Raw genomic sequence first — 23,400 nt, 5'->3', positions numbered from 1 at the left:
CAACTCTGTGAATATTTCCCTCCAGTTGTCCTGGCAGGGTGGGGTGGGCGCATCCCGTCTCCAATGGCAACCCGATAGATCAGCTCCATCGATATTCGCGTTATTGGAAAGCAGGAGGCTTTTCGGGGAGGATCAGCGATGTCGACGCGCTGTGGATGTCTGTGCCAGCTGCGTGCGTGCGTGTGCGTGTTCACCTTGCACTGAGAGGGAGCTCGGGTATTTCGGAGAGGTGGAGATGCTGCTTTGTCATTGAGGACCTCAGCAGCGGCAGCATCAGCAGCAGCAGCATTATTCTCCCACTCCGGCACGTCCGACGCTCAGCATGCTGCATCCTGATGCGCTCCCGGCAGCGCTCGCTCTGTCTCTGTCTCGCTCAGCCCACCTGGATTTTCTGGCGTTTCTCGTGTTTTTTCCACCCCGGTATGTGCGTGTTGACTGAAGCGGCTGCATACCGTCGACTCGTGTCAATGTTTGAGCCGGAGGAGAGCGGCACGTCCCAAGTGTCGGAGAAGATACGACCCATCCTGCGGATGCGCTGTTGCTGCTTTGCCTCCAGCGGGAGCCCAACTGTGTGAGATCCATGATTTATCCCTCTGTTTTCTGGGGCTGTCCTTAGAGAGCACCCGCTTCTTCCTCCTCTTCCTCTTCTTTTTTTAATAAATAAAAATGGAAAGGTTCCAGTCTTCCATGCGCAAACGGCTCTACAGCTTGCCGCAAAACATTGTGCAAAAACCCACTGTGACTGACAGTGAAGGAGACAGCGGCGACAAGGACACCAGGAGGAAAAGTATTCGGCTAAAACATTTGTCCTCTCTGTCTCCCGCAAGCAGTTGCAGGAGCGTCGAGGAGGCCAGGAGCGAAGACTTGGACAGGGACGTTTCCGTGCTGAAGACCAACTTGAACGGGGACTGCCGCTTTTTCCGGAGCAGCATCTCTTCCATCACCGGGAGGCATCCTGCGGGCTCGGATCCAGCGGAGCAGCGATGCCTCCTGCCGGAGACGGACGCCGGGGCCAGCGAGAGTTCACCCGGGGAGCCGGGGGCCCAGGACCGGGCGGCGGGCGGGCTGCAGGTCGGCGCACCCGGGCAGCCGTCCGTGTTCGACCAGTCAACTTTCATCAAGTTGGAGGGCGCGGACCAGATCATACCCGAAGATGACCGACTGTACCAGGCCGGCTTCATGCACCGGCAGTTCGGGGCAATGCTCCAGCCGGGAGTCAACAAGTTTTCCCTGCGGATGCTGGGCAGCGAGAGGGCCGTGGAGCATGAGAGGGAACGCGTGAAGTCTGCAGGCTTCTGGATAATCCACCCGTACAGTGATTTTAGGTAATTTATCACCACAGAAGATGAATTTATAGGCTGCATTGATTCAGTCAAAGAGTTAGACTGGTCATTAAAAACACCTTAAATCTGGTTTAATAACAGAACATGATCAGGAGCAAAAACTCCTGAAGAATCGTAAATGTCTTCGGACTAATTTAATTATTGGCGATTAATCGACTGTTTAAGTAATCAACAACTAATTTAGTAATAATTAATTGTTAACCGGACTCAAAAAACGGCCAATTAATGAAAGAACAACTTACTCAGAGAGGTAATTAAGCCAAAATTGTACAAAAAATTTTGTTTGATAGGGAAAAAAAACTTTGTTTGTAAATATGTTCTACCCAAAACTCCTCAAGTGGCAGTTTTACCTTCACCTGGTTCAAATTCTGTGATTTAAAAAAAAATTTAATCAGTTAATCCAAAACCTAATAAACAGATTACACTGTATTGATGTTAAGATGTTGATGTTAAACGTAATCTCAATTTATTTTTTTGCTGCAGATTCATCTTTTGCTACAAATAATCAAGCGTTTAATTTATTGTTCAAAAAAGGAATTTAGTATTTTGTTTATTTGTACACTGTTTGAAGGAGGTTTAAATGAAAATCTGCAGAATTGGCCAATTTTTTTTTTTACCGGATTAATCAATTAATCGTTCTGATGATTGATTAATCATTAACTATCGTTTGCGGCAGGTATGTGGGAGGAAGTCGGAGTACCCTGAGAGAATCCAAACATGCAGAAAGATTTGAAGCAAAGAAAAATTTCCATTAAAGCCGCGAAGCAAGAGCAATTATTACCAGCAAACATTTGGTGTAACAAAAAGGACTTCCACTGCAAACAAAATCCTCTTAAATTCTGCCGGTCACTGTGCCGCTTTTAAAGCACATAAACAGGCTGTAAGCTCTTCTTGTGTCCAGCCTGGAGATGTGTGGGCGTGCATGTGCACCGGAGCTGTGCAGCTATCCAACCCACCAATTTTCTTATCAGCTTTTTTATGCCTTCATTACACTCATCCCTCATAATTCCCTAATTTTCCCAGCAGCGCTGCACCATTTTCCCGCTCGACCGGATGTGTATCACCACCATCAAGGGATTTTCATGACATTTAACCTTGAGGTTCACTGTCATCATATTGTACGCTGATGTGTGTCACTGCAGGGGTTTTTTTTTTGCACTCATCTGAATTGCATTTTTTTTCCTATGTTTTCAAGCGGTGGATTACAGAAAGCGTAGCGGCGGCTTGGAAATGGGGTAATCAAAATAGGGTAACATGACCATTCAAGATATTAGAAGCACACATCAGTGGAGATTATTACGGCACAATTAGACTAATGGAGCAGAGTCGGCATGGACAGGGAGGGGACACACCACAGGACGCAGACAGACAGACAGACAGACAGACAGACAGACAGACAGACAGATGATGCAGAGTAAAAACTAGAGAGATTGAAATGGGAACAAAGTGGTGAGGAATCAGGCCGTCCAGCTGTTAACTCTAAACTTGTGCTGTGAGGAGTTGTTACTTCAGGGTCTCTTTGGGTCACATTTTGCATCAGGACGGTTTTTTTTATTATTTTATTTTATTTTATTAGATCAAATTCTTTTCAGCCTTTTTAAGTTGCAGCTCTGAAGATTACGGCTGGATTTTGTTTTTCTTTTTTTGGCTTTTATCAGTGTGAGCATGGGAAGTTCTGCTGCTGCTGCTGCAGACATTCGTCTTCATTTGTGGGAAAATATGAAAAGAGCAGCGAACACAGACTGAGTCAGCTCAACACGGTGGAATAAATACAGCTCTGCTGCGAAAACAAACCTCCCCGCTCTACACATTTCTTATGTTTTTACTTTCTTTTATCAAAAATGCTTCAGACCGCCACATTTTAAAGACAGAACTGGACAAACAATATGACTGAAAAACTTACCACTATATAAATGTTTCATATCAGTCGATATTGATAATTATTGATTAGCTTTTTGCTTTAAAAATATGAAATATTGCCAACCTGGTGATGTGACCTTTCCTGTTTTATCCAGTTTTTACTCCATGATGTTATTTTTAAGAAGTTATGAGGCAAAAAATGAAACTGCTGCTGTGCACGTGTCTCAGCAGGCTGTTGCTAGGTAACCATTACTTACTCAACAAGTTGTTGCTAGGTAACCATTAGTTACTCATCAAGTTGTTGCTAGGTAACCAAATACTTGATTCCACCAACTTTGCTTAGCTAGCTGTGAGAGGTTGAGCAGCTAAAGCATTTCCTCTGCCTACATCTCCCAGAATGCTGTGCGGTTCTGGATCAGAGTTCCGTGAATATTCTGTCAGATGTATTATCTACTAATATTGATCCCGAGTTTTTCAGGACAAACAAAAAGCTACAGCAAAATAAAACTAAACTGCAATGAAAAACCCAGAAACCTATGAGAGCCATGGTCTGAGCCAAAGGTCACAAATGAAGCGCCGGTCTTCATCCTCCAGGTTTTTCTGAAGGATTCGGTTTCACGTGTTACAGCCAGTCATTCAGGTAGTAAAGCAGAAAACTTTCACCTTCTGGATTAGTGAGGTTTAAAACTAGATGTTGGTTCCTGTCATTCTGGGTTGAGTTCTGGGTTTGTATAAAGCTAAATGTTGGTTCTCCATGTCTGATTCTTGTTCTGGTTTGCTAAGTAATAAACTAGCAGGAGTTCCTCTTGGTCTCGCTCTGATATTAAAGTATAAAGCTAAATGTTGGTATAATTACTCCACAGTTTATAAAAGTAATAAACATATGCAGGTAAATGTTGGTTCTCCGTGTTTGATTAAGAAGAAAACAACTAAAACAGCAACAACCAAAAAATCATAATAGCAATCAAACATAAAAAACCAAAACTTTCATATCCAGTTTGATTTAATAAATAAAACATATTAAATCCTTTCCACAAATATCCCACATTATACATGTCTACACATCTTATTTCTACTCTTTCTAAATTATACTTGTACAATTAGTTATTATTATGCAGTCTACTGCTGCTTACTGTCCTGTCTCCTGTTTGTCATGCAGCTGCATCCATCTTTAGCAAAACAACTAAAAACAAAACATACACATCTCACATATGCAGCCATGTTTAATCTGCATCAACAGAAAGCCTTGATATTTGCTTATGTCATCAGACTGACTTTACCTGAGTGAAGTCTGACCTGCTGAACTCTAGATGCTGTTTTGGATATTCTGTAACCTCATTGATGAACTCTTGGAGTAGTTCTGTTAGGCTGGGCTTCTCCTGCAAAAACACAAAATCTCAACAAGTATTTTTAGTTTCTACTGCAAATATCTTAGTAAACTTAAAATAAGTCAAAACCAACTTACAAGGAACTTTCCAACAATATATAGAGGCTTGTTTTAAGTAAATGACTCCTTAATATTGATGTAAAGGTGCTAGTTACACTAGCAGATTAACTTATAACATGGAAAAATGTCTTGTTATAAGAGAAATTATCTGCCAATGGACCTTCTACTTTTCCAACATGTTAGTGTCAGAAGAAGTAAAGAATAAAATGTAAATATTCTTTTCCCCCAGCAGTGTATATTGTGGTCTTGTATCTTTTTGTCTTTGACACTAGAGAACTAAACGCTGTTTGCGGACGCAGGAGCAGACAAACTGAACTGGCACGCTGTGCAAATATGTTTAATATGATTGCTGGAGGGCCTGAGCCGCGGTACAGGTGTGTGTTAAGCCACTGAGCTGCATGCAGGCTGTTCTGCTTCAGCTGCGATCTGCCAGTCGGAGATAAGTATCTCTAGTACAAATGTGATCCCTTTTTTTCAGCTGTCCTGATTGATCTAAGCTCCTTTCACCATTTTAAGCCTTGTTGTGTTCACTTTGCCTGTAACTCCCCTGACTTTGTGCTGTCTTAACGTAGCCGCACGCTAACCCAGATCTTGCCAGGTTCCTCGAACAACCCTCAGCTGTAAGAGGTGTTTTAACTGAACGTCCTCGCACCAGAACGTTTCTCCCCACGCCGTTGTGTTGCATGCTGGGAGCCGGTGAGCCAACAAGTAATGCACGGTCCACTTCAGACCTTTATTTTTATTAATTTATTTATTCTTCATCCAGCTGTTCTGTGACGCGGGGCTGAGCTGTAATGCTAACTACTTAACATCTGGCTGATGGGAGCTGACTTCTGGAGATGACATGGATTCCCAGGAGATAACGGTGGATTTAGCCAGAGTGGGGATGTGCAATTAGGACCAGTGTGTCAGCGCGGAGACAACGGGCCAGATGTGGAGAGGAATGCAAATGCTTTGTTTGGCAGAGAACAACAGAAAGCTGATTAGGACAAATGGTCTCCATCCCCATCGCTGGTTCCTACTTTTCGTGCAGGTTCTAAATAATTAAATTCAAGATAAAGAAGTTGAAGCTGTTCTCTCCTCTGCTTGCAGTGGAGGCTTAATGACGGAGGCTCTTTGTGACCGACCAGCAGGTCAGGGATTCACGTTCAACCGTTGCTAAGCTGCCGCAGCGGGACCCTTAAGCGAAGGCCGTAACCTCATCAACTTTGTATCATGGCTGACCCTGTTCTTTAGCGCCGAGCTGAAATTTCTATGTAAGGTCAAAATGTTACTCCATAAAGCGATAAAAACTCTTATTTTTTTCCCCATGTTGTAGAAGCATCTTTCTGTGTTGTATAAAGTTCTTATGTGTTCACACTGCAGCCTGAAGTGACCCAGTTCCGATTCTTCCGACCCAGAACTTTCCATTTCTAAATTCTTGCTGAATTTGATGTTGTGTTTTTGGGTCGTTGCCAAGTTGCAGGTTTCAGATCTGCTTCAGCTTTAGTTCACCTTTTCCTTTAGCTCATCTTTGCACTTCCACCTTGTTGCTTTAAACATTTGTGTGTATCTTTTGCTGGAATGCTGCATTTGATTTATGAGGTTCTACCCTAAACTATCCGTCCAAACATATCTGTCCTATAAGTTCTGTTTTTTGTCGAACATTAACGTTAAAGTTATTCAATCTCTTTCTGATTGTCCTGCATTTGTTGTAGTTCCTGAGTTGACAGCTTTGTTTCTTTGCAGACTATTATTATGGTCTGCTTGTCTGGGTAAACTGGAAGCGCTGCAGCATGTTGGCACGTTCTGAAAACCCTTCATCTGAAGAATATCTTCAGTACAAGCGCTGATTTTAAATTCTTTAAATTTTGTACCAGATCCACAAACCGTCTTTCTGAAGGCCTCAAGCGGCTAATTTGAGCCATTATGGGTTTGTATCATGGCCAGAATTTAATTCTCACGATAATTTTTTATTCTTTCGATATAAAACAATGCATTAACTGAGTTGTTGTGTAGGTGTTTGGTTTGTCTTTGATTAACTATGAAGTGCTGAAGGCAATTATTAATAAAATTAATAATTTAGATCAGAATTTAGATCAGGGAATAAAACACAAATCGTTTTTATTCTCAGTTGTCTTTCTATGTGTATCTGTGTTATCACAGAACCGTAGATAAATGAGTGAATTTGCAAACAAATGCAGAATAAACATACAACTTCTTTCTAAAAGACAATAGATCATTAAGGCGTTTTGATGCATATTTTTATCTGTATGTCTTCTCTACCTGCTTTGTTTTGTATCTTCTTCCACAACCTCAAAATGCTGCATTTTTAGTGCCTTTTTGCTGGAGTTTGACTTGTTTAATGTGGAGCAGCAGGTCCAACTCAGACTTCTCACATTCCCGTCCCGTTTTCCCATGAACCCACTGGGTGCTAACGGCAGTCGGTGGGTGTGTCGATGCGAAGCGTGCGTCCTGGCAGGTTTAGGTGTGCCAGAACTCCAGCTGGATTGATTACAGGTTAGTTAGTTCTCAGAAATGGACCAGACCTGCAATCTCATGCAAAACCAGGCCTGTAAAAAAAAAAAGAAGAAAGAAAAAAGCTTGACATGTTCAAGCTCCCTTTTCTCATAAAGACTTGATTGTTCCTGTGAGTTTAGATGCAAAGTAAATATTACAATAATATCTAAACTTTAAGTTGATGGTAATATAGAATAAAAGATGCACTGCAAAAACAAAATCTTACCAAGTATTTTTGGTTTAATTTCCAGCGCAAATATCTTAGTAAACTTGAAATCAGACAAACTAACTTAAAAGTAACTTTTACTTGTTTTAAGTAAATAATTCATTGTTACTGATAGAAAATTACTATTTCTGTTGACAGATTATTTCATTTATAACAAGACATGTTTCCCTTGTTATGAGTTAATTTATCTGCTAATGTAACTAGCATTTTTTCATCTACATAATACATTTAAATATTTTCAGTGTCCTATATTAAAGTTAGTGATTTTTTTTTACTGTAACTGATTAAATTTTTTTTCTGGTCTAGAAATACAAATTACACTGTTAATAAAAACTATATTTGCTCATGGGTAACTCATGATATTTGCAACAGAAACTGTTTTTCTTTTTAATGCTGAATTATGATAGTTTTTTTTTTTGGAAGTTCAGCAATTTCTTGCAGTTTTATGCTGAATCAATTTGTTTTCTTTTTTTTTTTGGACATTATTCCACAGTATTTTCAGTTTCAGAAGGAGGCTGCTCCTGGTTTCACACAAATTATTATTATTATTATTGTTATTATTATTATTATTATTATTATTGTTGTTGTTTTTACGTTAACACATGGAAAGAATCGCTTCAGAAATGCGCCTCATTCTCATTTCCCTCACAGCTCACACAGGCTGTGTTAAAGTGTTAACTGGACTTATTCAAAACATTTCTTCTGTCTCTATTTGTCACTGTCACTCACCCGGATCATCTAAACTACAGACGACTTATGAAATGATGCATGCATAAGGAAAGCATTAATTTATTTTGCTCACTGCACATCTGTAGAAAGCTGTTTAATACAATTTAGCTTCTGTTATCTGGGGATAAATGCCTTCAGTGCGTTTCTTTCCTTTGTTTGTTCTAACCTTTGGCAGAAGAAATACTCATGTGTAAGAAAACTAAACAAGAAAAAAGCATTCTGTTGGATTTTACTTATGATTTTTCTGTAAACAATGTTGTTTACAGAGACTTCATGATTCATTTTACTTGTTGTTTTGTTTATTTATTTTGGATATTTCAGATGTCTTCCAGTTCCAGTGTTAAATATTTGCTAGCATTTAAAGTTTATTGATCTTTTAGTCCAGGAAAATTGATCGTCCAAGGCCCAGGCATGAGTCTTATTTCCACCGCTGTTTGCAGGTTTTACTGGGACCTGACCATGCTTCTGCTGATGGTGGGAAACCTCATCATCATCCCTGTGGGAATCACTTTCTTCAAGGACGAGCACACGCCGCCATGGATCGTCTTCAACGTCGTGTCGGACACCTTTTTCCTCCTGGACCTCGTTCTCAACTTTCGCACCGGCATCGTTAAGGAGGACAACACGGAGATCATCCTGGACCCGCACCAGATCAAGGTCAAGTACCTGAAGAGCTGGTTCGTTGTGGACTTTGTCTCCTCCATACCTGTGGACTACATCTTCCTCATCGTGGAAACTCGCATAGACTCGGACTTTTACAAGACGGCCCGGGCCCTGAGGATCGTCCGGTTCACCAAGATCCTCAGTCTGCTGCGGCTGCTGCGTCTCTCCAGACTCATTCGCTACATCCACCAATGGGAAGAGGTAGGTCTGCCTTTTACCATCCACCCTGATTTAGTGATTCCATAATCACCTAATTTATCTGAAATGTTGCTAACAATAGCAAGAAAGTTATTGTGTTGGTAACTATTTTTAACTGCAACCGGTCTGTCAGTCTTTTGCTCTCTCACAGCAGAGCAAAAGAGAATATTTAGACATTTGCTGAGGTAAAAAAGATTAGTGGATAAGATCGGCTTCATGTCTAAATATCGGCCGATCACCAATATCCCAGAATTAAGGAAATCGGCACAGATAAATCAGTACACAGCTAATTTTAGGCATTAGAAAAGCTTATAAATTGAAACTTTATTGAAGGCTTTTGAGCCTCTGCTGTAGGGTTGCAGTCTGTGTTTTAACACTAGCTGTAAGTCAATGTTGTATTTAGGGAGTCTTTTTCATATTTTTTTTGTATTACCTGTGCACTAATGATAGAAACAATTAATTGACTTACGATTAATTATCAATTAATGGTTTATTAGATTAAAATTTGTTCCAATCGATTAAATAACATCCACTTGATGACAAATAAAAATCTTATGTCTTAGACCACAGGTGTCAAACTCCAGTCCTGGAGAGCCGCTGCCCTGCAACTTTTAGATGTGCCTCTGCTGCACCACACCTGAATAGAATAATTAGGTCATTAGCAAGGCTCTGGGGAACTTATCTACACAAGAAGGAGGTAATCAAGCCATTTCATTCCAGTGTTTTGTACCTGTGGCACATATAAAAACTGCAGGACAGTGGCCCTTAAGGACTGGAGTTTGACACCCCTGTCTTAGACCTTCTTTTAGTGTTGTAGTTTGGCTTCCATCCAGCAGAGGGCGCTGCTGGTCATCCGCAAGCTAATTATAGAAACAAAGATGGCGGAGCTGCATGAGAACAGGATGGACTAACGGTCCAGAGTCCTGTTTTGGATGAAAAATGTATGCGGTTCTGTTTCAGAACAGAACCGCATAAAATGCGGGATAACTATAACTCTCTTAAGGGCACCTGATTAACCGAGCCCCGCTTAGTACCGCTCCCAGGGGGCCGAGGAACGGTGGAGTCACTAGCATCGGGATGTTCCTTTTGGGGGTCCTAGGCCACTGAAAAGGGGTAGTAGTTGGGCTGGCTGCCCCCTAATGGCCGAGGAGCAGTAGTTGTACCTCCTCTTGTGGTCCCGCTGGGCAACGGCTTGCCAGCAAAACCAACCTGCCCAAGGGAACGAGTTGAGCCTGACCAGCCGACTCCCGACTCCTAAAAACTCAATCGGAAAGGGGCTGTCCCCCTCCCGCAGCTGAGGCGTCGCAGGCTGTTAGGCCTTCGTCCCTTTAAGTGCAGCGATCGTGAGCTTCCCTTCGGGGAACCACGTAACTTTGTTTGGTCGCCCGCATGTTTGTGGTTGGGCAGGTGTGGCAGCGTCTTCAACCTCCCCGGTGGCGAAGGGACAGCCGCTGGGTGATTGTCTGGAGTCCCACCCACTGGACTGGTGGAACTGGGGGACTCTGCATGCCAGGCCTCGGCTGTGGTGTGTTGGGGGAGCTCTGTGGAACCGGTTGTACACAACCCCCATGGCTACGGTGTCATGGAATTGTGTAGCTTCGGAGGAAGGGCGATTGGGTTCCCATAGCGTGCGCTGGATAGTCTGGATAGTCTGGCTCTCGTGATGATCATAGCATGGAGCAGATTTACTGATGCCGTGACGGACACGATTCAAGCCGGAAAGCGGGATGCGCTACGAGCTTTCCGGTGTTAGGAGGCGGTAACGCAAAACAAACAACCCCCCCCCCCAAAAAAAAACTGCAACATGATGAAAAAATATGATTCCAACAACTACTGTTGATTTTGAGATCTGTCATTTAATTTTTTTTTATTTTTTAACATACCTTCAATCACAGATAGTAATTCTGTACAAGCCTGTTTTACACCTTATTTTCATTTTTTATTTTTTATTTAGCAATATAAGAGGTCACAGTTTTGCTATATTTTGTAAATATGTCTAAATATGCTAATGTGAAAAAACCACAAATTTCAGTCTTGCCAGTCAGTGTTTATTACATCTGACACAAAATAATGTTAAAATTTAAAAGTTATTTTAAAAATTCATAATATTATGAAAATATTTGCTCATATAGAAATATGGTGGTCCCTCTTTATACAAGACAAAACTCAGGTTTTTAGAAAATGGCCACTTATCAATTTATTGTTAATCTATAAGAACGAGCAACTTCAGATTAACTCGTTAATCGATAACCTGTAAACAGTTAGACTTTTTCCTTTAGCTCAGGAAAGATACAAGCACTTGCTGTTTCTAGATAATGTTTTTGTAGAGATCAGATTAGTGCAGCTGGTTTCTGACTTCTGGTTTTTGTAAAGCTTTGAAAAGCTGATATTGATTTAATGAGATTCCTCTTTTACTCTCTTTTAATCAATCAATCATGGGCTGGATTCTGATGTTAAGCATCATACTTTCAAAGCTCTACAGTTTCAAAACCACTACAATTTTCCATAATACTGTCTCTACAGTTTAAAATCCTGAGATCCTATGGAAACGCTCAGGGAGTTTCTTCCAGCTTCATTGAGAAGATTATCTTTCCACCACTTGGTGCTGTGCTCTACCAGGAAGGATGAACCTTTTTCTCTCAAGAAAAATAAATCTGGCCTTTGTAAATACGGCTGGTATTGAAAACCCCAGACACTCATGATGTAACCTTTATAAAGAGAAAACCAAACAGGAAAAGAGCATACACTTAATAGCAGTTAATGTGTTATTGGGGAGTAGTAGGAGAATGAAGCAGAGTGAGCTTTTTCTGAAAAGGCCAGCTGGATCCAAATAATCTAAATATAGATCAGATTCTACAGTTATTTCTATCAATCAATCAATCAAATTTTATTTGTATAGCACATTTCAGCAGCAAGGCATTTCAAGGTGCTTTACATAATTAAAAAACAAAATAAAAACGTAGATACCATGTACTGGAGGATGCAAGAACTTTATTTTTAATAAATTAAATTTTATTTATAACTCAGTAAGTTACTTTAACTATGACTGGCTACTGTCCAAAAAGAAACCAAGGATTATATTTTTATCTATTCTCTATCAGTTAGAATGCAGGGGAATCCTCAGTCCACCCTGTCAGAAAGCGATTGCTGTAAAATATAGTTTATATTATTCTAAAATCCATCCATTACCTTTAGCTTAATCCGGAGGCAGCAGCCTAAACAGAGAGGCCCAGACTTCCCCCTCTCCAGCGAACTGGGTCAGTTCATCTGGGGGAATCCCAAGGCGTTCCCAGGCCAGCCGAGGAACATAGTTCTGGAATCTTTCCCTGCGGAGAAACTCCTCCATTCCACTGCGATTTTATATCATTTTGAAATGTGGACAAACATGATCACCTAAAAGACATTTTAAACAGTTTTTTACACGTTCAGTTTTACACGTTCAGTTTTAAGCTGCTTCTTTGAGGCAGTGTTTACCCACGCTGTATACTAACTGATTAAAACCACTTAAACAGCCTCTGCTGCTCTAAAGTAGATGCTGCACTTCATCTCAGGTCCCCAAATGTCAGGGGAGAGAGTTAAAATCTCAAGTTTGTTTTCAAAGTGTGAGCGTTTCATCACGTCTTGTCCCATTTTGTTTCCCGTTCATCGTAGGTCTTTCACATGACGTACGATCTTGCCAGTGCCATGGTGCGAATCATGAACCTGATTGGCATGATGCTGCTGCTGTGCCACTGGGACGGCTGTCTGCAGTTCCTGGTCCCGATGCTGCAGGACTTCCCTCCGGACTGCTGGGTCACCCGGAACAAAATGGTGGTAAGGGAATTATTGGGCAGATTCGAATCCCAAATCCCAAAATAACATTATGTTGTATTCAAACTAGGGCTTCAACTAATGATTATTTTAGTTATTGATGAATGTATAGGTTATCCTGAGGATTAATCGGATAAAATGACTTAATTTAAGCCTCTTTTATACAATATTATATAAACATGCAAATAAATAAAAAAAATTTAAATAAGAATTAATTATTTTTTTACCTAAATTGCAGCATTTCTTTAGTGTGTGCTAAGCTATGCCACTTAAGGAGTTCTGGTAGAACATACAGCTCTGGAAAAAAGTAAGAGGCCACTTCAAATGATCAGTCCCTTTGATTTTACTTTTTATAGGTATATGTAAAATGAATCTTTTAGTCTATGAAATCCTAAGCAAAAATTTAGTATTTATTTGCAGAAAATGAGAAATGGTCAAAATAACAAAATAGATGCAGTGCTTTCAGACTTTAAATAATGCAAAAAAAGAAGTTCAGATTCAGTTAGAAACAACAATATTAATGTTTTAACTTGGGAAGAGTTCAGAAACAATATTTGATGGAAGAAGCAGGAGGTTTTTAATGGGGTTCATGCAGTGGGCTCTTCATTTTTTCCAGAGATGCATTTATAGATAAAGGTTTGTTTTATATCTTAAATGCAAAATGTATATATTTTGTACAGTTTTGCATGATTTAAGGCTCTGACTATGTTGTTCTTTACAGGCTGTATACTCCAGTTAATGATTAATCAATTACTTAATTATTTTGATAATCAATTAATCACGATTAAACCGATTAATCTTTTCACACCTACAGACTTAACAGGCCATATTTGAAGATTTTCTACTCCTCATTAACATACTGAATATTAGTGTTTAAATGACTAAATATTTTTACTCTTTCTCTTCTTGGGCATTTTTCTTTTCTGATCCTCTGTGTATTGATTGGTGGAACAGAAGCTAAAGTAAGTGCTAGCATGATATTAGGAACACTAACTTAAACATAAGCAGTTATGGTTCCCAACAGGCAGGATAAAATGCTCACCACCTGGACTCTTTTTTCTGAAACTCCCAACAAAGCTCCCACAGACACGATGCAGCAGTATGCTGCAGCATTCTTACTGATGAAGTTTCTCTTTCCGCCTCCACTTCTCCTCCAGAACGACACCTGGGGTCAGCAGTACTCCTATGCCCTGTTCAAAGCCATGAGTCACATGCTGTGCATCGGGTACGGCCTGTACCCGCCCATCGGCATGGCCGACGTCTGGCTCACCATCCTCAGCATGATTGTGGGCGCCACCTGCTTCGCCATGTTTGTGGGTCACGCCACAGCTCTGATCCAGTCTCTGGACTCCTCCAGGAGGCAGTACCAAGAAAAGGTGAGATTTGTTTTGTTGTGTTAGGATACCTTTAAGCAGCTGAACCTTTAGAAAAAGAAATGCTCCAATCCGGCAGATTATGATATTATATACACAAGCATGTCACTAGCCTTAATAATAATTCATAGTAAAAACAAACTGTGTTCTTAAACAGTCTTAAATTTCACTGTCTAAAATTAATGCCTTAATTTTTTTTTTTATGTAAGTAGGCGTTAAATATTTTAATCACAGGTCTTAAATTTTGTGTTGGCTGGATTTGTATTTGTAAAGTTTTTAATTTCTTTTTTTTTAACTCAAGACAGTTAAGGCTACTGCTAACAAGCTGCTAATATAGCTTTGGTAGGTAGCTCGATAGCTTTTTGCGTCTTTTATGGGTATTTTTAGCATATTTTACATGTAAGTGCAATTTTATATGTATATGAAATATTGTATTTTCTTTTGTACATTTCTGTTCTCACACAGATCTTAAATTTTATTCAAAATGATTTTTAAAAAATCCTACATTTGAGTTGCTGAAGCCTGCAGAAACCCTCCATGCAATTTGTTGACATCATCCCAATAAAATACCAATAAGTTGCACTGAGGTAATGTGACCAAATCTGAAAAAGCCTCAAGAGGTGTGAATGTTCTTGTAAGGCACTGTATGTATTATATTAACATAACAAATACAATTTTATGTCTGGTTAAAATCATGTTTGACATTTGATGACAGTTCGCTAACCCTCGTTACAAATACTTATTTTTCACCTAAAATCTGTTTAAATATTTATAGATGGGCAGCAGAAGCTTCACTGTTTTTTGATGTGAAATGGTGACAAAAACCTTAAAAAATGAGGAATATCCAGGGGAACTCGCTATTAGATCTCCATGTCCGACTCTGGGAGGGATAAAACGAGATAAGGCACAGATTTAATAACCTCAGAGCAGAGGCTTATGGCAGGAAGCGCCATACGTACACTGGGTGCTGTGATCGTCGGCGCTGGTCTGCTGGTAGAGTACACTGCTGAAGGACACGCTGGTTAATGTCATTAGCTGCAGCCTGCAGAGCACAACTGTAATTGTCAGATGGGGCAGAGCCACAACACCGCACTGCGAGCAGGTTTCACAGATGGCCTGACAGTTGACTGTTAACATAATGAGATACATTATAGTCCACCTCTGAGCCAGCACATCAATCAGGTTAATATATTCATTCTGACATGACTTTGCATTTTGTCTTTGCAGGAGAAGCAGTCGCTTTAAAGCTGCCGTTGCGAGTCGGATTCTTGGAGCGGTTCTGAACGGGTTTTAAAAGTTGAAATCTTGTTGTTTTGTCACAGTATAAGCAAGTGGAGCAGTACATGTCCTTCCACAAGCTCCCTGCTGACATGAGGCAGAGAATCCACGACTATTATGAGCACCGATATCAGGGCAAGATGTTCGACGAGGAGAGCATCCTGGAGGAGCTGAACGAGCCGCTGCGAGAGGTCGGTTTACGAAAATGTGAAGCCCAACTGAGTTTGGATTCATAGAAGTCATACCATGTCAGCATAAATGAGAGCATCCCGTTCTCAATGATGCTCAGATAATTATTGATATAATCCAATATGGCTGCCTTACTTTCCATGATAATGTTAATAGTGTTGTAATCTGATTAGTAACGGCTGTATGAGGGCAGAGAACCTTATTAACAGAGCACTAAGCTGCTTTTATAATGATTGAAAAATACACATGCAGCGTCGAGATCGCCTCACCCAAGTAAAAACTAAATAAAAATACTCAAAAAAATTACTGTTTGTGAAACAGCTGTGAGAATGCTAATCTACTGAATGGACTCACAGAAGATGCTAGAGGGAGCTGAAGAGAGAGACAGAGCTGAAGAAAGAGACAGAGCTGAAGAGAGAGACGGAGCTGAAGAAAGAGACAGAGCTGAAGAGAGAGACGGAGCTGAAGAAAGAGACAGAGCTGAAGAGAGAGACGGAGCTGAAGAAAGAGACAGAGCTGAAGAGAGAGACGGAGCTGAAGAAAGAGACAGAGCTGAAGAAAGAGACAGAGCTGAAGAAAGAGACAGAGCTGAAGAGAGAGACGGAGCTGAAGGCAAAGACTGACATACAGTTAAAGGCAGGAAGGACAAAATACAGGCATGTAACGTTACGAATCAGCAAAGCCCAGCTCATCACCTAGCAACCGAAGCTGACGGCACGTTTGGTCAGCTGGTTCTACTGCTGTATTTGCCGTACAATGGCTGCTGGAAAAAACTAGTGTTTTCATGTTGATTTACCATCCAGAAACCACTTGCTGCCTTCTTGTTGCTTGTGCAGGAGGCTCTACTTCTGCTTTTCAAAAATGCCTAGTTGTATAACTGCACGTCTGTTTGCAGCCATTTTCACGTGTGAATGTAAACGTTGAGCAGCCCATTCTGAAAGGAACTCAACAGAAGCAGTAATGACTAAAATCTTATCATCTAAGAATGAGTTTGTGCATAAAGATGTAATAAACATGTTTGTGTAGTCCGTAGACGTGTCCTAGCCTGTTTGAGGAGGCATAACGGTCACCTTCACTAACAGCTGGTTTCCTGCGTCCTCCTCAGGAAATCATCAACTTCAACTGCCGCAAACTGGTAGCTTCCATGCCTCTGTTCGCCAACGCCGACCCCAACTTTGTCACCTCCATGTTGACCAAACTGCGCTTCGAGGTCTTCCAACCGGGCGACTACATCATCAGGGAGGGAACCATTGGGAAGAAGATGTACTTCATCCAGCACGGCGTCGTCAGCGTCATTACGAAGAGCAGCAAAGACACCAAGCTGACGGACGGCTCTTATTTTGGAGGTGAAGTTTTCACACACCCCACTGGGCAGATAGAGAGAGGAGAGGATGGGGCGGTGAGGCTGATTTAACATGTGCGAAGGAATGGTGATTGTAAGATTTGTTTTGATTTAGTTTGTGCGGGCACTCAGCAGATTAACTTCCCTGAACATTACAGCTGGTTAAAATCGTCATCTCCTTAAAAGGCCTCTAAGAGGAGCAAAGCTCTGCAATCTTTGAGTCCATCTGTGGAGTTTTGCCCTTTGTTTAAAGGTTAAACCTCAAACTTTCCAGTTGTTTTCTTCTTGTTTGCTTCACCTGAACCTGTAACAGTGTGCTATAGAGGCGCACACCACCAAAAGTTACTGTGACTACTAACAAACAAGCTGATAGAGTGAGACATTTCTAATTATTGTACTCTGGGATTGATATGATTTCTATACATGATCAAAAAGGACTTAAAGAAAAATGTCCTAAATTAGAACTCTAGATAAATAATTAGATGTTATTCCTATGAAGACAACAGAAATTGAGACCATGTGAGTGTGTTTGTGTGTGAACTTGCCTGTCCTGGACAGAAAAAGCGATTTATGTGTCACGGTACATTTTTTCCCCTCTCTTTTTTAATGGGGCATTATTTTATTTTTCTGATCTGGCACGGCAGATGAGGTCAGGACAAAAACTGTAAGCTGCAGAAATTGCATTAAGTGCTCCATCTGTGGGGGTTCTGGCATCAGGCGGCCAACATTTTATTGTCTCACACTAATAACTGTTCCTCACTTTTCTTTTGGAAATGGATCTAAAGCTACATGAACTCTGCCTCCATATGAGGTGTTATAAGTTAATGATCTCTTCCGTTAACACTGATCATACATTAACAGTATTCTTAAGGAGGACATATGCAAAATTCACATTTTGCACATTTTTAAAAAAGTGCTTAAAAAAACAGTTGTGTTTTGCGACAAGTTAATGTTTGTTAGTGTCTAGAAAACGAACCATTGTAAAAACCTCCTGTTTGTTGAATCAAATACAACTGGCATTACACTGTTACTTAGCAACCCCAGCTAAGACCAGCCAGTTACCTAGCAACCAAGGTGGAGCTCCAGCACATTTGGTCAGCTGGTTTTACCGCTGTACAATGGCTGCTGGAAAAGACAAGTGTTTTGATGTGGACTTACCATCCAGAAACCACTTGCTGCATTCTTGTTGGTTGTGCAGGAGGCTCTACTTGTGCTTTTCAAAGATGAACGGTTGTATAATTACACATCGGCTTGCAGACATTTTTAGCAGCAGCTTATTTGGATTTAAAGTTACAACAGTTCATTGCCAAAAACAGATTTTACCAAGTATTTTTAGTCTAGTTTCTAGTGAAAATATCTTAGCACACTTGAAATAAGACAAAACTAACTTGTAAGTAACTTTTTAGCAAGATAAAGAGGCTTGTTTTTAGTGAATAATTCCTTAATACTGATGAAAAGGTACTGGTTCCACTGGCAGATAAATTAACTTAAATATGGGAAAAATGTCTGCCAATGGAACAAGTAAATTTTTGTCAATATTAAGAAATTATTTACTTAAAACAAGCCTCTATATCTTGCTAAAAAATTACTTGTAAGTTAGTCTTATTTCAAGTTTACTAAGAAACTAGACCAAAAATGCTTGGTAGTATTTTGTGTTTTTACAGTGCTCATTCTGAAAGAAGCTCAAAATAGGCAGAACTGATCAGACTAGGAACATATGTTCATTATGTGAAAACATGTTCATGTTATGAACATATTCAGCGTAACCCCATTCCTACCCTAACTTGTTCACGAAGCGTAATGGGTCACCTTTACTTTCCCTTGTCCTTGCAGAGATCTGCTTGCTGACTCGAGGCAGAAGGACAGCCAGTGTGCGAGCAGATAACTACTGCCGGCTGTACTCTCTGTCTGTAGACAACTTCAACGAGGTGCTGGAGGAGTATCCCATGATGAGGAGGGCCTTCGAGGCCGTCGCCCTCGACCGCCTGGACCGCATCGGTGAGCTTTGGAGAATTCTCAGATACAGCTAAATAAAGTAAAATGGTGTCTTTACCTACATGTTATTGAGACATATAAAACAGTTTGTGTTGTATTCCATAGCTACACTGCACAAACACAAAATCTTACCAAGTATTTTGGTCTAGTTTCTAGTATAATGATCTTAGTGCACTTGGAATAAGACAAACAAACGTAAAAGTAATTTTTTAGCAAGATATAGAGGCTCATTTTAAGTTAGTTTTGTCTTATTTCAAGTGAACTTAGATATCTGCACTAAAAACTAGACCAAAAATATTTGGTAAGATTGTGTTTTTGCAGTGTATTCACTCACCTCAAATGTTTCCACATTTTTTTAAAGTTACACAAACTTGACTGCAGGGTTCGTATAGGTGCCGTATAGGTGCTTGAAATCCTTGAAAGTGTTTTAATTCCAATTCAAACACTTGGAAAGTTGTTTGAATTGGTTTGGAAAGTTCTTGATTTCTGCATAAAGTCTTTGGAAGTGCTTGACTTTTAAACTGCAGTTTTGTAATAAAGTACAATCTAACGCTCGATTAAGAACCTAAATTTGTAAAGCGTTATTTACAGTAGAAACTAGATATTTTCATACACCCAATAGAAACATATACATTTTTCCTCACTGTCTGAAGTTAAATCAGACTAAAATTACCAAAATTATTTATTTTCTACTTGCTAAATGCCATTTTGATGTTCTTGTTACTTTCTTTGCATATTTAACCATCTAATTTAATTCTGGAGGTCATTTATCTTACACTTTGTTTGGATTGTTTCAGAGTAATGAATATTTATTATTGCTAGTGGCTCAATGACTTATTGATCTTTGAAATTAAAATAAAGGTTAGGTTTATATTTTATATGTAAAACAAAGTTATTGAAATTGTTTTTTTTTTTTTTTTTGGTTAATTTAGTGTTTTGTTTTTATCTCCAAAGTGAGGTGCTGGAAACATTTGGAAACCTGCCTTGAAAATATGAAATGTGTTGGTAAAAGTGTACAAACTGGATTTTATTGGGATTTTATGTGATAGACATAAAAAAAAGACAAATAATTTTCTAAATCTTTTTTACATAAAAAAATCTGAAGAGCAGGTTGTGCTTTTAAGTTCAGCTCCCAATACTTTGTAGAGGCACTTTTTGGTGTAAATACAGCTGGTTTGTCTCCAGCAGCTTTGCTTGTCTCTAGAGTTTTTCTCTCTCTGAGCTAAAACTCAGTAAAATCCCATTAACTTTGTGGCAAAATGTGAAAAAGTTTAAGAGTACAAATACTTTGCAAGGCCCTGCGACTCATGGCTCATTCAGCTTGACAATGTCAGACAGAATGAGATTTCTGGATTTTAATTACCGTAGATGTGTGAATAATTAACTGGCATCAGTCATAGTCAGATCCACCTATTTTATTAATGGAACCTGCTTTATGGGTTCTGAGCAGAAAATCCACCATATTTACTGAAAATGAAATGAAGCATAAAACATGTCACTTTAATTTTTGTTGGTAAGCCCAGAAGTAATCATGTTGATATAAATCTAAATCAGTTTTCATTCAAAATAGTAGAAAATGGTGCAGGCCAAAAAGTATTAATACTGTCCTCAACAGTCACTGGAAAAATCTTTGCAAATGCTTTTTATACACTGCAAAACACAAAATCTCTCCAAGTAATTTGGGTCTAGTTTCTAGTGCAAATGTCATAGTGCACTTGAAATCAGTCAAAACTAACTTAAAATGAACCTTTTAGCAAGACATAGAGGCTTGTTGTGAGTAAATAATTCCTAATTAATGATGAAAAAGTACTAGTTCTATTGTAAGATTATTTGTCTTACAGCAAAACATTTTTAACATGTTATAAGTTAATTCATCTATCATTGGAACCAGTATAACTGGTAAGATTTTGTGTTTTTGCAGTGTAATTGTTGACCAGATTTTTGCATGTTTCCACTGGTATTTTGAAGATGTTTGTATCTTTTGGTGATATTAGACTGATATGTCTAATTAAAAAAACCTCAGACATATTTCTGGTTAATTTCCAAAAACATACTCAAGTAAATGTAACTAGTTACTACCAAACTCTGGTTCATACAACAAAAATGGTGGAAGTTTGTAGATTTGAATTACGGTTGGATGGTGGGTTGGACGAATAGTTGGAATTAAGTTTGGATGGAGTGTTGGTTGGACGGTTGGATGAAGGGTTGGATGGAGGGTTGGTTGGATGGATGGATGAAGTGTTGGATTTAGGGATGGATGGATGAAGGGTTGGATTGTTGGATTTAGGGATGGATGGATGAAGGGTTGGATGGATGGGTGGAGGGTTGGATGGATGGATGAAGGGTTGGATGGTTGGATGAAGGGTTGGATGGTTGGATGGATGGATGAAGGGTTGGATGGTTGGATGGATGGATGAAGGGTTGGATGGTTGGATGGATGGATGAAGGGTTGGATGGTTGGATGGATGGATGAAGGGTTGGATGGATGGATGAAGGGTTGGATGGTTGGATGGATGGATGAAGGGTTGGATGGTTGGATGGATGGATGAAGGGTTGGATGGTTGGATGGATGGATGAAGGGTTGGATGGTTGGATGGATGGATGAAGGGTTGGAGCTCATTTTAATTTATCATGCTATTAATTGATTTATTGCTAATTGCGACGGCCCATAGATTCCCACCCTCCAGTGCAGCTGAACGGTTTCTCCTTCTGTTCTCACAGGAAAGAGGAACTCGATTCTGCAGAATAAAGTCCAGCATCACCAAAGCTCCGGCACATTAAACCTCCACGAAACAGAAATCATCCAAAGAATCGTCCAGCACGACCGGGACATGGCCCAATGCACGCAGCTGATCCAAAGCAGCGCTGCGCAGAGTCTGAACCCCCCCATCGCTCCGCCGTCCCCTACCCCTCTCATCTGGACGCCGTTGGTCCAGGCACCGCTGCAGGCTGCTGCTGCCACCACGCCACTGGCTCTGGCCTTGGCCCATCACTCCCAGTTGCCTCCCATCCTCTTCCACAGTCCTCTGGTTCCTGGTTCCTCCATGAAGGACCATTCCAGGAGGGTCCACATGGGAGCTACCGCCTCCAGCAGCTTTGGTTCAGTTCCTGGCTCCCCGGTTAGCTCTGCTAAACCCAGATCTGTGGTTGAGGCACCAACGTTGGGGTTCTCTTTGGCGCAGCATCACTCCACCGCGGTTTTATCGCCCACAGTGATGTCGCAGCCCGTCTTTACAAGCAGCCTGCAGCCCACGCCGCACCCTCTTTACCAGCCTCCTCATTGCGCCCCGGTCTTCCCCTCCTACACCTGCTCCGCTCAGCTCCACCCTCAGCCGTTCCTCAGTGCAATGGCCGCTCCGCCTCAGCCTCTAGGTTTGCTGCAGCAAGGGGTGCCGGGGAAGGTTTTAGGAAGATTTCCAGCCCCAACCATCAGCCCTCTGATCTGCAGCTCAGTGAACCCCATCCTGAGCCAGCTGCAGCAGCAATACCACCCTTCTAGCCTCAACAGAGCCACCAGCACATCCAGCAATGTCAACCTCCCACATTTCCCCATCATAACCAGCAGGCACCCGCCGGCCAGGATCAATCCGCAGCCATCTGCGGCCGGCGGAAGCGGGGTGGCCGCCTCTCTGGCGCAGCACACCCTGGCGGGACTGCAGTCGGTTTTCCTCCCTCAGGTTCTCCCTGAGCACTCGGCCCTCGCCTCCCTGGCGCAGTACGGCTCTGCAGAGGCCTCGCCGTGCTACACGCCGCCTCTCCGCAGCCCCGCCACACAGAGACGGACGGTTCACCACGCCGAGCCACCCGGCACCACCAGCTTTCAGAGCTCCACTCTGAGAGAGACAGCAGAGTCCTCGGCGGATCTCTTTACCCAGGAAATAAAGACAATCTCAGGCTCTCACAGCTATTTACACCAGGAAAGGCCTTCGGTGGTGAGCGGCTCCTCAGAGAGGGAGGCAGGGGGCTTCCCTTCCCCCATGGTGGTCAACAAACCCTACACCACCATCCCGGGTCAGGGTGCTCCCATCAGTCGGACACAATCAGGGCCTGAGCCTTGGAACCAGCCCGCCGGCGATCAGTCTCCTGCTAAAGTGTTAGACAGTGAACAGAAACAATCCAAGCTTCCCTCCAACTTGTGAGTGTCAGACACACCCTCCTCAACCTGCTGAGCTGCAGAGGAAACCCCTCCATGTTGGCATTTTAAAGGGGACCTATTATGCAAAGTTAACATTTGGCACGTTTTTATGCTTCCATTTGGGTCTCTACTGCTTATAAAAACAGCCCAAGTGCTTTAAAACATCCCACCCAGATATTTTTTGGCAATAAGTTCATGTTTTTTGGAAAACAAGCCGTTTCAAAACCCTTCTGAATGTAATGTGACAAATCAGCCTATTGCCTAGCAACCCCAGTGGAATTCAGCCCGTTACCTAGCAACCAAGCAGAGTTCC

The 23,400-nt window shown here is 41.2% G+C and overlaps 1 protein-coding gene across 2 annotated transcripts; it reads left to right on the top strand.

Moving 5' to 3' along the window:
- The first annotated feature begins 666 nt into the window (after positions 1-666).
- hcn4l (hyperpolarization activated cyclic nucleotide-gated potassium channel 4l) lies at positions 667-23,193 on the top strand. 2 transcript variants are annotated; one of them, XM_088006193.1, is made up of 8 exons: positions 667-1,325; positions 8,545-8,968; positions 12,617-12,778; positions 13,933-14,151; positions 15,471-15,617; positions 16,721-16,961; positions 18,791-18,915; positions 21,679-23,193. In XM_088006193.1, exons 1-8 carry the CDS (start codon positions 667-669, stop codon positions 23,089-23,091), a joined length of 3,390 nt encoding a protein of 1,129 aa, XP_087862319.1. In that variant the 3' UTR covers positions 23,092-23,193. The 2 variants fall into 2 exon arrangements, with proteins under 2 accessions (XP_087862319.1, XP_087862318.1); XM_088006192.1 differs by having other exon boundaries at positions 18,791-18,955; positions 21,674-23,193.
- Positions 23,194-23,400: the final 207 nt, after the last annotated feature.

Source organism: Poecilia mexicana, unplaced genomic scaffold (assembly GCF_051168715.1).
Source record: "Poecilia mexicana isolate PSO_F unplaced genomic scaffold, ASM5116871v1 scaffold_6, whole genome shotgun sequence".
Taxonomy (NCBI): Eukaryota; Metazoa; Chordata; class Actinopteri; order Cyprinodontiformes; family Poeciliidae; genus Poecilia; species Poecilia mexicana.
The sequence above is the reverse complement of the archived record's forward strand: the minus strand, read 5'-3'. Positions and strand labels throughout refer to the sequence as shown.

Coding starts and splice junctions, on each gene's coding strand:
- hcn4l (XM_088006192.1), top strand. CDS start 667: ATGGAAAGGTTCCAGTCTTCCATGCGCAAACGGCTCTACAGCTTGCCG. Junction 8,969..12,616: donor ACATCCACCAATGGGAAGAG/GTAGGTCTGCCT, acceptor CGTTCATCGTAG/GTCTTTCACATGACGTACGA. Junction 16,962..18,790: donor GGACGGCTCTTATTTTGGAG/GTGAAGTTTTCA, acceptor TTGTCCTTGCAG/AGATCTGCTTGCTGACTCGA.